The sequence below is a fragment of the Malus domestica genome, chromosome 15, assembly GCF_042453785.1.
Source record: "Malus domestica chromosome 15, GDT2T_hap1".
In the NCBI taxonomy this organism is placed as follows: domain Eukaryota; kingdom Viridiplantae; phylum Streptophyta; class Magnoliopsida; order Rosales; family Rosaceae; genus Malus; species Malus domestica.
In genome coordinates this window covers 21,891,551-21,905,969 of record NC_091675.1, presented here as the reverse complement: position 1 = coordinate 21,905,969, position 14,419 = coordinate 21,891,551, and the positions used below count along the sequence as shown (strand labels likewise).

The 14,419-nt window shown below is 37.2% G+C and overlaps 1 protein-coding gene across 2 annotated transcripts; it reads right to left on the bottom strand.

The window, feature by feature from the left end:
- Nucleotides 1-2,550: 2,550 nt before the first annotated feature.
- On the bottom strand, nucleotides 2,551-13,277 carry LOC139192579 (uncharacterized). Of its 2 annotated transcripts, none has more exons than XR_011576782.1 (2): nucleotides 13,040-13,277; nucleotides 2,551-3,184 (listed from the first exon to the last, which is right to left on the bottom strand). XR_011576782.1 is itself a non-coding variant. In XM_070814823.1 (2 exons), exon 2 carries the CDS (start codon nucleotides 11,106-11,108, stop codon nucleotides 10,314-10,316), a length of 795 nt encoding a protein of 264 aa, XP_070670924.1. In that variant the 5' UTR covers nucleotides 11,109-12,150; nucleotides 13,040-13,264; the 3' UTR covers nucleotides 10,160-10,313. The 2 variants fall into 2 exon arrangements, 1 of the variants encoding a protein (XP_070670924.1); XM_070814823.1 differs by lacking the exon at nucleotides 2,551-3,184 and adding an exon at nucleotides 10,160-12,150 and having other exon boundaries at nucleotides 13,040-13,264.
- Between the last annotated feature and the right edge of the window lie 1,142 nt (nucleotides 13,278-14,419).

Genomic DNA, 14,419 nt, shown 5'->3' with positions numbered 1-14,419 from the left:
TTATAAACAGTAAAATTAATTAAGGACTCAAATAAAAATGCAAAGAGCCCCTTCCTAGTTTAGTACCTTCTAAACAGTAAAATTACAGAACTTTTCAATCCAGTTTACCAACTAACTTCTAAACAATATAAATTTGTGGGGTCTCAAACTGAGACCTAAAAATCATTAGTTTGAGTTGGATAGGTCTCAAAAGTTTTGAGTAGTTAGAGACGACATTGATATTACGATTTCAAGTTAACAAGTGATGTGCTCTACCGTTTATGGTCAAAATGTAACGCATGTATTTATAAATGTCAATTTTTATAAAAAAATTTCAAATGTGGCCAAAAAGATACTTTTTTTTTTAGTACAATGATATTTGAGAGTTCGGTTAAGTCACATAATAGACAGCCTAATTTGGTATCGAATTCGCTATCTACGAGATTCGAACCTAAGATCTATCACTTTTAAGCGAAGAGGAATACCATCAGACCGTAGTACTGAATGACGGTGAAAAAGACACTTAAATAGACCCAATTGCCCTAGAAAATAATATCTAATTACAACTACAAGCCAACACCCTTTTGAATCTTATGCATCGCGTCAAGGAGGCCAGAGACAAAAAGCTGCAAACGGGAATCATTGCAAACTGGAATTATTAACTTTTTAGCACACATATCTCATAATTTGTACAGTGACACATGATGTATTATCCCGTGTACCGATCACACTGAAAAATTTATTGTCGAACAAGCCAAGCACCATGAATATATGTTAACTGCCCATTGCAAATATTCTTAAGTATGAAAGTTGAAGAATAAATTAATACATTATTAATTATTAATTGCTGGGGAGTCATGGAAAAACCATTAAACTGATCCAAATATGCGTGCACTCTAAATTCGGATCACATCTGCCGAATGTCATGAGTTCGTATTGTCAATTTCCATCCAAACGAATACTGGAATAATACTATTTAGAAAAAAAATGCAGAAGTTGCAGTAAAAAATACCAATTGATTATCACACATTGCTATACAGATATTAGTTTTGTGAAATTTTCATCATAATCTCGGGTGTAGGTTTTCGACAATTAATATTTGAATTAGACAATTTGTTGTATCAAATCTCTTTTCTTTCTTTCTGCTTTCTCGGAATGAGATATGGAAAAATCAAAACCCTAAAAAATAAACGGAACAAGAAAGCAAGAAAGAACAGGAAAATAAAACCACATCTGATGTGGTGCTGGTTTATAACTTTGAGGGTACTTTGGTCAATTGACATCAATTTTAGGTCATATTTGAAAGATTTAACAAAAATTGACATTTATGAATTATTATATTTTGACTATTAATGATAAATTCTCCATGATTTTCTTTAACGGCTGAAAAAAGATTACTTGTGAGTTTAGAGTATGTGATTCCCACATTTTGAAAGATTTAATTACTCATTCACCCAAAAATAAAATTGAATGCTCTAAAAAGCATTAGTACTACGGTATAGTGGTATTCATCTTCACTTGTAAGTGAGATATTCTAGATTCAACTCTCGTCAAAGATGAATTTAAATCATATTATTGTCAGCTCATTGTGAAGCTTATCTTACTCCCCCACTTAATGCATATAATATTTTTGTTCAAAAAAAATTAGGGCAGGGACCTAGGCAGTTTTTTTTTATATTAAACTTATAACATAATAATAAAACATAAATAAGTGATTACTTATACAATTACTTAAATATATAAAATATATTTATATATTATAAAATTGTATTTGGAAATATAAATGCAACATAGAAGGATATATAAATAATAAAGTAGTACGACTGAAAGTCCAAAGTAATTTTACAAAATTTCCAATCCTTTAAGCTAAAAACAGGTAAAATGAAATAATAAAAAAAAAAACCTCCTAAGGCCGCCTAAAGCTGCCTAGGACAGCCTAAAGACTATCGATTTTCTAAACGCCCAGACCCTAATCAAAGCGTCCGGCCTTTGCCTATAGCTTAAGTCTCACCTACGCAGCTGTCCATACCGCTTTTTCAAATAGTGGCCTCCAGACTCCAAAGTACTACCACAAGATTCACATGAAATTGTAAGGCAGATGACCTGAGCTGATATACTATAAGGAAAGGTTGAAACCTCTAACATGGTCAAGTGAGACGCGATTTGACTTTTAAAGTGTCAAGTGACGTTTTTTGAAGACAACCTTTTCTAGATTGAATTAACACAAGTTTATTATCTAGGGACAATTTAATAAGTCGGATTTTGATTTTACTTTTGCATTTCCAACCATATCAGAATGAAAATACAAGTCGGGGCGCATATATACAATATAAAAAAAATCAACGGTTTTTGAGAAATTGAACTCATTAGAGGGGATGAACTTTTGATTGATGGAAAAACAACTTGTCAAAATTCAAATTTTTAACCCATGTTTGCATATGAAATAATTGATTCGAAAATGGATTATCTGATTTTAATTTTTCCAAATTGTACAATAATCTTTAGAAACCATATCAATTTTGTTGACTTTTGTATTTTAGGTAGGATCCCTAATTGATATGTAATCCCATGTAATCACTTGTAATTAGTTTTCTTTCCTTTTATGTTAGGGTTGTACATCTATAAGTTCCTCTTATTGAGAAGAATATATCATAACTCAAACCAAAAACAAAAGCATTCTCTTCTTGGCACCAGAGCCTAGGTTAGAAAAAAAAAAAAAACGAAATCAGCCGCGCAGCCAGTTGTGCAGCGCCGTCCGACCAGCGAGCGACGCCGTCGTTGCTGACCGAGAACCCAGAACCACCATTCGTGCAGCGCGTCGTCCGACCAGCGAGCGACGCCGTCGTTGCTGGACCCGAGTCTACCGCACCGATCTCTACATCCACCTACCAGAATCAGTTGGGCCATCCGGCTGCCCAAGATCGAATAGTCCACAAAAAACTTACAGGTTGCTGCTACAACAGTCACATCTGCACTCTCGCCATCGTACCACCGTGCCGCGCCGCACCTGAACCGTACCCGCCGTTTGCAACTCATGCTGTCTGCCTACCACGACTGCTTCTTCAAAGTCCCAGACCCGATAGCCAGCCACGCTCTACTACATATCCACACTCGCCAATTGTTGTTTTTCGTTCCGTCGTTTAATGAGCTTCTGCAGTTTTTCTTTGCATTGAAGTGGTTCTGTGCGAAAGTTCTACGAAAAGTTCTGCAATTGTTTGTCAGAATAGGAAAAGGGAAAAGAAAAGGTTTAAAAATAAATAAAAAAAAAAAGAAGAAACCGGAAGAAAGAAAAAAAAGGGAAAAGGAAAACAAATTTTTTTATTTTTTGGCCCACACGGGCACGACATTATTGATTGGTTTTTTTTCGGTTTATTACCACTAATTGGTTCTTTGTGGTTGTTGGGCTTCTTTCTTGGTGGCCCGTGCAAATTGACACTTTTTGGGCTTGGTTTGCTTGGAAATTTGGTCTTTATCAATCACCGAGTGACGTATTGATTGAAGTTGCTTGGGAATGGCAGTCTGGACTTATGATTCTGCTAATACAGGTAACAATGGTAAGGCTTTAAAGGTTTCTACCTCTGCTACGAATAATACATGGATAATTGATTCTGGTGCTATTGAACATATGACTTGTGATTCTAGACAGGTATAAACCCTAAAACCATCCACCAAAACTGTCGTCAGTGTCGCCAATGGTAATCTTACCCCTGTTATCGGGGAAGGAACCGTCTCTCTTTCAGATACCCTTAGACTTGATACCGTACTTGTTGTGCATTCTCTTGACTATAATTTATTATCTGTTACTCAAATAACTGTCGTCCTGCATTGTCTTGTGATTTTTTGGCCTTCTTTTTGTGTTTTTAAGGACATTCGGACTCGCAAGACGATTGGTTATGGTATTAGGAAAGGGAAGCTCTACTACTTGGAGCTGACATCAAACAGTTCTCGAATGTTGACTCACGCTCTTGTAGTGGACGGAAATCTGGGGGATAGGAATAAAGCTTTGGAGGTTTGGTTGTGGCATCATCGACTTGGACATGCTTCTTTCGGCTATCTACGGAGGTTGTTTCCTAGCCTATTTGTTAAGCATGATATTTCTAGCTTTAAATGTGGTGTTTGTGAACTAGCTAAAAGTCATCGTGCTTCGTTTCCATCCAATTTGAATAAAAGTTTTGTTCCATTTATGATAATTCATTCTGATGTTTGGGGTCCATCTAAAACTACTACATTTGGTGGTGCTCATTGGTTCGTTACTTTTATTGATGACTGCACACGTATGACTTGGGTTTGTTTGATGAAATCCAAAGGTGAAGTTACTTCTTTGTTTCAACAGTTTTACAAAATGGTACAAGTACAATATAAGTCACAAATACAGGTTCTCAGGAGTGATAATGGTGGCGAATATGTTAACTATGAACTTCGTGCCTTTCTTGATCATCATGGGATTGTTCATCAAATTACATGTCCATATACTCCACAACAAAATGGGGTTGCCGAACGCAAGAACCGTCAGCTTCTGGAGGTTGTTCGTGCTTCTTTACTCGAGGCTCGTCTCCCGTTATCCTATTGGGGAGAAGCTCTCACCTCAGCTGCGTATCTTATTAATCGTGTTCCATCCCGATCGGTTGTTTTTCAGACACCCCTTCAGGCACTTTCTTCACATGTTGATGCTCCTGCAGTCCCTAATCTTCCATCTCATGTGTTTGGTTATATAGCCTTCGTTCATCTTCATAAACAACAGCGAAGTAAGTTTGAACCTCGAGCCTTACGATGTGTGTTTGTGGGGTATGCATCAAGGCAGAAAGGATACCGTTGTTATCACCCACTGACGAATAAGTTGTTTGTCACTATGGATGTTGCGTTTCATGAGAATGATATGTACTTTGCCAATCATGAGTCTTCACTTCAGGGGGAGAATCAGAAAGAAGTTCAAACTCTTGATTATACTATTCCAGATATAGATAGAGTGAATGATTTGGATTTAAGTGGTGATGTCTTGGAAATAAGTGGTGATCATTCCCACGAAAATAATGATGTGAATGAATTGGAATTAAGTGGTAATGTCTTGGAGACAAGTGGTGATCATTCACATGGAAACAATGTTGAAAACCTTGAAAGGGACGAGTCAACATCGCCAGATAACTCACTGCCTGATAGCTCACTGCCAGTTTCCTCACCACTGGACAACCCTGTGTCGCCAATTACCTCACAGTTGATCTTGAGTCCCAATAACCATAATCAATCGTCTTCGATCCCGGATGCACCACCACCACGTTGTCTCCCTGATCGCGTCAACCGAGGTATTCCTAAACTTACTTATAAAGCCGACCCTAAATGCAAAACTAGGTATCCGGTGAGTAAGCTCAACCCTGAGTCTAGTGTGTTATACCCATTAAGTAATTATGTGTCTACCAGTCACCTGTCAGAATCAAATAAGTCGTTTGTGCATCAATTATCTACTGTATCTATTCCTAACAGTGTGCATGAGGCTTTAACTGATCCACGTTGGCAAGTAGCAATGAGTGAAGAGTTGAAGTCTTTGACAAAGAATGCTACCTGGGAGATCACAGATTTGCCAGCTGGCAAGAAACCTGTGGGATGCAAATGGGTCTATACTGTGAAATACAAAGCAGATGGGACGGTGGATCGTTTCAAGGCAAGACTGGTAGCAAAAGGATACACTCAAAAATATGGAATCGACTACACAGATACATTTACACATGTAGCCAAGATCAACACAGTTCGTGTTTTGTTGTCCTTGGCTGCAAATCTTAATTGGCCCTTACAACAGTTCGATGTGAAGAACGCCTTCTTGCATGGAGACTTGACAGAAGAGATTTATATGGATCTTCCACCGGGATGTAATGCTCCAGATAAATACAAAAGAAAAGTGTGCAGGTTGAAGAAATACATGTATGGCTTGAAGCAGTCCCCTCGAGCATGGTTCGGAAGATTCACAAAATCTATGAGAGCATTTGGTTACAGACAAAGTAACTCTGATCATACCTTGTTCCTGAAAAGACAGAATGGGAAGCTTACTGCACTTATTGTGTATGTAGACGATATGGTGGTAACAGGTAATGATCCGAAAGAACGTGCGGCCTTGCAAAGATACCTGTCTACAGAATTTGAAATGAAAGACCTTGGATCCCTGAAATATGTTTTAGGGATTGAGGTGTCGAGAAGCAGTTCTGGAATTTTCTTGTCTCAGAGGAAGTATATTATTGATTTGTTGCACGAAACTGGCATGTCAGCTTGTCAGCCAGTAGCTACACTATTAGAAGAAGGATTGAAGCTTAGTGTTGATCCTAATTAAGTACCAGATGACAAAGGAAGATACCAAAGGTTAGTAGGCCGTTTGATGTATTTGGCACACACAAGACCGGACCTTGCTTATGCCTTGAGTGTAGTGAGTCAATACATGCATGATCCTGGAGAACAACATATGAATGCCGTGATGAGAATATTGCGATATTTGAAGGGAAGTCCAGGCAAAGGAATTTTGTTTAAGAAGAATAATCACTTTAGTGTTGAAGATTATACTGATGCAGACTGGGTAGGTTCCATTAATGATAGACGCTCAACATTAGGTTACTTTACGTTTGTTGGGGGTAACTTGGTTACATGGAGAAGTAAGAAACAGAATGTGGTTGCCCGTTCTAGTGCAGAAGCAGAATACAGAGGTATGGCTTTGGGGATTTGTGAAATTTTGTGGCTTAAGCTTCTGTTAAGCGATTTGGGTATACAACATGATCAGCCCATGAAATTATTTTGTGATAATAAAGCTGCTCGTGACATTGCACATAATCCGGTACAACATGATAGAACAAAGCATGTTGAAGTTGATCGGTTCTTCATCAAAGAAAAATTGGAAGAGAAAATAATTGAAGTACCGGCGATAAGAACAGAAGATCAGTTGGCAGATATCCTCACAAAAGCTGTTTCGAGTCACAAGTTTTCAAGTTTCTTACACAAGTTGGGCATGAGCGACATATATGCACCAACTTGAGGGGGAGTGTAGACTTTTGTATTTTAGATAGGATCCCTAATTGATATGTAATCCCATGCAATCACTTGTAATTAGTTTTCTTTCCTTTTATGTTAGGGTTGTACACCTATAAGTTCATCTTATTGAGAAGAATATATCATAACTCAAACCAAAAACAAAAGCATTCTCTTCTAATTTATGCCTTTTAACTGTTTGAACTTCTAGTCTGTCGTTAATTCGGTGACTCAACACTCATGGGATGTAGGACTCATTGTTGGGTTAACTTGAAAGACAATGGCACCACATAGACTAAAAATAGTCTTAATCAAGTTTTGACTTCTCCTTAGTCGATGTTACATATCTCAGAACGACAACTAGATACATAATTTAGTCATAATTGTGCAAGTATATATGGTTTATACGCAACTTGAATACTGGTCTCTCCAAGTCCATTAAGGCATTCGTTTAAAGGATGATTAAATGATCAAATAGACAAAAGACATAAATAAAAGGGAAATACTCCAAAATGGGACAATTTCTTAATTTTGGGACAAAAATATGACAAAACAGCCATGCATGTTTCTCTCTCTACTCTCCCTCTCCCTTCCTCTCTCTCTTCTCTCACTTTCTCCCTCACGCATTCTCTCTATCCCCTTCTCACTGTGCACACACGATGCACTATCATCCCGACCAACATCGTCCAAATTGAAGCCACCATTAATTTCATCTCGTCCTCACAAGTCCAAAACACATAGCCTTGTCATGAATCTCATCCCCGACTGTTGGGATCAAAACTCAAACAGGCTGCGACTTTTCCGGCAACACGGCAAACAACCGGGGCTCGAGACCACCACCACTGAACTTGCATCGAGGGTGGGAACAAAGCCCAGTCATTAAATGCTAGTGTTTTGTTGGATGAATTTTTCAGGATTTGCTCAATGTATGTACACGACGTGCACATGATATGCTCAAAGATCTGAGCCAACCCAAAAACCCAAAACTCACAGCTCTTTTTTCGAAATTAGAAAAAAATGACGTCATCACCTGTGACGTCACCACCATATACACTATAGGCACATCACATGCACATCATATGTACATTACATGCACTTGATATGCACAAAACTGGAGATCAAGCAACGAACTGCTTTTCGCATTAATAAAAAACTTTAACAACAACCTATTAGTATAGGGGATACAATTAAAACATAATTGTTACGTATATAAGGTTATAGTGGCAGTTTGAAAAGTCTTGTTACGTATATCAATCACCGCTTAACCGTGCACGTGGAAAACACGATGCTTGTTGTCGTTATTTCATGGACACACAGGATCCTTAACGTCCTTTAAGCTTTATTTATTTATTTATTTTGCCCAAGCCAACTAGGTTGTGGTCATACTCGTTAAATTCCAGGGCACAACATACGTGCATCATAACTAGTGAACATTCCCGCTTTTCATAGTAAGATATAGCCATACACACCATATACACACCACATGCACATTACGAAAAAATGTTTACACACCTAAACCATAAATTATTCCATCCCAGTTTTGTAGCATGTCAAAACTTGAAATTTATGCCACAATCCATAGGCCCCAACATGAAACACAATCCCTAATTTAACTTCTAAGTATTAATTCATCTTATAAACAACTCATTTATTCCATAAATCATTGATGAAGGAACTTGGAACTAAACACCCTACCTTACTATGCCTGTCGAAACTTCAGTCGCAGGAAAAAAATAGAATTTTCCGACCAAAACAAACAATATGGTACAACAGCTTTCTTCTCACCTCTCTCTCGCATCCCTTTGTTTGAAATCAGATGTATGAGGTCAACCCAAAACCCAGCTCATTCTTCTCAATCTTTGGACTTCACTCTCTTCGAAATTAGATGAATTAATACTTAGAAGTTAACTTAGGGTTTGTGTTTCATGTTGGGGCCTATGGATTGTGGAATAAATTTCAAGTTTTGACGTGCTACAAAACTGGGATGGAACAATTTCTGGTTCAAGTGTCCAATTGCAAAAATTTGTGAAATTTTTTTCATAATATGCATGTGGTGTGCATATGGTGTGCATGGCTACATCTTAATATGAGAAGCGAGAATGTTCACTAGTTATGATGCACGTATGTTATGCCCCAGAATTTAGCAAGTATGACCACAACCTAGTTGGCCTCGACGAAAAACAAAATTAAGAAAAAGCTTAGAGGACGTTAAGGATCATGCGTGTCCATGAAATAACGACAACAAGTATCATGTTTTCCACGTGCACAGTTAAGCGGTGATTGATATACGTAACAAGACTTTTCAAACTGCTAATGTAACCTTATATACGTAACAATTATGTTTTAATTGTATCCACTATACCAATAGGTTGCCGTTAAAATTTCTTATTAATGTGAAAAGTAGCTCGTAGCTCAATCTCCAGCTATGTACATATTATGTGCATGTACTGTACATATGATGTGCATGTGGTGTGCCTATAGTGTATATGGTGGTGACGTCACAGGTGATGACGTCATTTTTCTGATTTCGAAAAGAGAGTTGTTAGCTCTGGATTTTTGGGTTGGCTCAAATATGTGAGCATATCATGTTCATGTTGTGTACCTACAGTGAGCAAATCTTGAAAAAATTATCCAACAAAACACCAGAATTTAATGGCTGGGCTTTGTTCCCACCTCAATGCGAGTCCAGTGGTGGTGGTCTAGAGCCTCAGTTGTTTGCCGTGTTGTTGGAAAATGACCAGAAAACTCGCGGTCTGCTTGAGTTTTGATCCCAATGATCAGGATGAGATTCATGACAAGGCTAGGTGTTTTGGACTCATGAAGACGAGATGAAATTGGTGGTGGCTTCGATTTGGAAGGTGTTGGTCGGGATGACAGTGCACCATGTGTGCACAGTAAGAAGGGGAGAGAGAGTGCGTGAGGGAGAAAGTGAAAGAAGAGAGAGGAGGGAGAGAGAGTGTAGAGAGAGAGAAATTAGAAAATTGGAGGAAATAACCTATTTATATAAAGGGCAATTAAGTCATTTCAAGATGTAAGAAAAATCATATTTCTGTCTGATTGTTGTGTTTGGCGTGTGCATATTCGAAATGTCCTATTTCTATCCCAAGATTGAAAAATTGTCCTATTTTTTGGTATTTCCCTAAATAAAATGACTTCAAAAACTTGAAATATATACTAATTATGGATGGAATAAAATGTTATTAGCCCAAAACAAATTAACTAGAACACTTTATTCACGTTATGAATCGCACAAAACTTAATATCCAAGAAAGACAAAAACATGGCAAAATGCTAAAGTAGGTAAATCTAACTACTGCTCTTATATCTCATTTTCAAGAAATTTGACTCTTCGCTTTCGCTTCTGCCTTCTCTTTCACGCCTTTGACTAGCTTATCTTGTTCTTTGACATCCATGCCTCTGAGTAGCTTATCTGCTTCTTTGACATATTCATCGCCTTTAAGATATGTCATAGCACCTTGGATCATCTCTTTAGCTTTGTCCATTTGGTCTTGTTGAAGAAACGTCAAAGCTCCATCCATCATGTCCATAGATGTGGTCGCTTTGTCTTTCATTGTGTCATCTGGAACAACGTACATTACGACTGCTTGAACAATCTCTTTAGCTTGCTCTACTTGTTTCTTGTCAATATAACTCAGAGCTTTCAAAACCTCATGAACAAAAAGTGCTTTTTCTATACCTCTTTCTGCTTTATCTTGTTCAAGATACTTTACTCCTTTGGCATGATCCGCTTTCGATAATTGTTTCACGTCATCATCGTTGTCAAGATATGTCATTGCTCCATGGATCACCTCTTCAGCTTCGTCTAAACTGTCTTGTTCAATAAATGCCAAAGCTCCTTGGATCATCTCCTCAACTGCGGCTGCCTTATCTTTTATTTCGTCACACTGAGAAACATACAGTCGAATTCCTTGAATGATCTCTTTAGCTTTGGCTGCTTGATCTGAATCAAGATACGTCAAAGCTTCTTCCAGAAAGTCATCAACCAAGCGCCCCTTATTTACTCCTGCTGCTACTTTATTATTTTCCAGATACTTCACTCTTTTCGTTTTCGTTTTAGCCTTATCTTTCACGTCTTTGACTAACTTATCTTGCTCTTTGACATCCATGCCTATGAGTAGCTAATCTGCTTCTTTGACATCTTCATCGCCTTCAAGATATGCCATAGCACCTTGGATCATCTCTTTAGCTTTGTCCATTTGGTCTTGTTGAAGAAACGTCAAAACTCCATCCATTATCTCCATAGATGTGGCCGCTTTGTCTTTCATTGTGTCATCTTGAGCAACGTACATTACGGTTGCTTGAACAATCTCTTTAGCTTGCTCTACCTGTTTCTTGTCAATATAACTCAGAGCTCCTTTCAAAACCTCATCAACAAAAAGTCCTTTTTCTATTCCTCTTTCTGCTTTAACTTGTTCAAGATACTTACTTCACTTCTTTGGCATGACCCGCTTTTGATAATTGTTTCACATCATCGTCGTTGTCAAGATACGTCATTGCTCCATAGATCACATCTTCAGCTTCGTCTAAATTGTCTTGTTCAATAAATGTAAGCTGCTTGGATCATCTCCTCAACTGAGGCTGCTTTATCTTCTATTTCGTCACATTGAGAAACATACAATCGAATTCCTTGAATGATCTCTTTAGCTTTGACTTCTTGTTCTGCATCAAGATATTGCAAAGCTTCTTTTAGAAAGTCATCAACCAGGCGTACTTTATTTACTCCTGCTGCTACTTTATCGTTTTCAAGATACTTCACTCTTTTCCCGCTCTTTTCATCTTTGGCTTCGTCATCGCTTTCAAGATACAGCGTAGCTCCTTTGATCATCTCTACAGATTTTTCAATCATATCTTGTTCAAGAAACTTGATAGCTTCTTTCATGAACTCTTCAAGTTTGGGTGCTTTATCTTTTATTGTGTTATCATTATAAAGGTACTCCATAGCTCCTTTCATCAACTCTTCAGCTTTGGTTATTTGATGTTTTGCGAGAGTATAAAGCCCCGTCCATAAACTTTTGAACCAAGGCTACTTTTTTTGCTCTTTCCGTAGGCTTAGAGGCTGCACCCCCACCTTTGAGTCCAAGTCCCCTAAAGAGAACCTCGCACGACGTAAATAATCATACAATTATTCGCATTTGCAAACACACAAATCTACACGAACACAACATATAAAAGAACAAAATAAAACAACCAATATTTTCATAAGCTATAAATTCTAAGATATACTGAATTGGAAAGCAAAGTTAAGTGGTTAAAAATAGCAGATCTTCAACTATTAGACTATTAGTGTCGTAGGATGTGTAACACTACGAAGTAAGTATAAACAATGAAAGAAATCAAACACATAGAGGGCACAAAAATACACAAATAAATACGCAACGTGTACCAAACTACAATACTAGTACATTGTCGATATTTCGTTGATGCTACCACACAAACACAGAATTCACATAATTAACATCAACATTGCACCGGATTCTATATATTGGTATTCGTTGTTTTCATAGAAGATTTCCTATGAACAAACAAAAGTGGTTCCTTACGTACCAATCTACAATACTTAGTACATCGTTCACATCGAAAATGCGGGCTAGTTTTGATTCAATATATCTAAAAGTCTAAGCTTCACTTCAAATAGGTAAAAGTTATAGTACAAAAGCAACCGATTCATACCACATCTATTGTGGGTACAAATGTAAATGCAGATGTAAAAGATCCTACTTAGATATTGGATAGTTTGTTTTGTTAGTTAGAATGTAGTAGTGCTACTCTCATTGGTTGTAATACTTGTATATATATAGGTTGTAACTTTATTCCAAATCACTGAAAAGTTTATTTCTCAATATGGTATGAGAGCCAGGTTTCTGTTTTTCAGGGTCAAAAATTTGACAATGTACCAAACTCTGTAGATTGGTATTCTTCGTTACTGAACAATATTTCACATAAATGAAAATGCATGTTGGATTAATTTTTCAAGAAATTAAAGGAGCAGGTGATTCAAAAAAGGAAGAAGTTTTCTAAAGAAAGATATGAAATTTACCCTTTCAGTTTATCTTGGCCCCAAGACCCCATCGACATAGCCAGCCATAGCACCAGCAGCAACGCCGCTTTCTTCCTCATCTTTCAGTTTCTGTTTCCCTCTTTCTGTCTCGAAAACACAGTTTTATTTTTGGCACCACGAAATGTATGATGAAATGTCTGTCTGAATACGATATAATCGGGTCATACTGGCAGGTATTCATACCGATAGAAAAGGGCGCGAACGTATGGAATTTGCTGCCTTCCCTCACCTATTGGTTTTACCATAAGCCGCGCGTCGCCGCATCCTTCTCGCATTGTCTTAATTTGCAGTCTGAGAAGAGGATGGCCGCAAAAGCAGGTGTGACTACAAAAGACCAAGGGCTTAAGGGTCAAAAGTGACTGGATTTTCAGTATTTGTGACAAGAAAATATGAGACTGTCACATTTGTGAATGACCTTTGTTTTTTTTATATAGATAAGAGAATTGACGACTCGTTGTCCACGAGTCTGTCTTCAATTGGTTTGGAAAATGGAATACAAATGGAGGACATGGAAAAGTATATCCCGTCTTCACTCGTATTGACTTGTATACACGCGAAGTATCGACTTGTGTATACTTGAAAAAATGTCTTCTTGGGGGCGCCATGTGGTAAAGTTTGTGTAATCACTCAATAAGAAACTGTCACATTGTCAGAACATATAGGTGTTTTTGAGGAGAGTAATTTGCATGGTATGAATACAAGGTAAGTTACCATGACGTTCCGTGGTTAATGATAAAATATCCATGATGTTTTATCATTGAACACTTGATGTCATAGCGACAGTGAACACGAATCTATGATGTTGTATCATTGAACACATGATGTCATAGCGGTAGTGAACACATACTATTTAAATGGCATTAATAGACCCTACCATTATATATGTGACCCACTTGTATATTAGAGTGTCAACTAGTGTTTCACTTTTGGGAGACTTTGGTGCGATTCCTGACTATCAATGTTCTTTGATCGAAACCTTGTTGATTTTCAGTTTTTTATCGAAGTACCCAACATTAATGTAACTAGCATATGCCTACACACTTTGTGTGTGAAAACATTTTTTATTTTTAGATATTAGATATATGGTAAAATCACACGTATATGAGACTTCAATAAAAAACAACAAAATTTGGTTTCGTAAAATTACATTATTGGCCATCATTTTCTTTTTGTGATAGAAAACTAAATAATCTTTTTACCCTATTCTAGTTGAGAAAGATAGTTCTATTAATAGGTCATTTAAATAGTATATTTCTATGTAGGTTATTATATTTTTTAAATTAAAAATTGAAACTGTAGTTTTTATATTAATGATATTTGAAATAAAACTCATGATTGATTGAATAATATTAAAAGACA

What these genes read in the sequence shown, in the direction of transcription:
- LOC139192579 (XM_070814823.1), bottom strand. Translation starts at nt 11,108, where the DNA reads ATGGATGTCAAAGAGCAAGATAAGTTAGTCAAAGACGTGAAAGATAAG.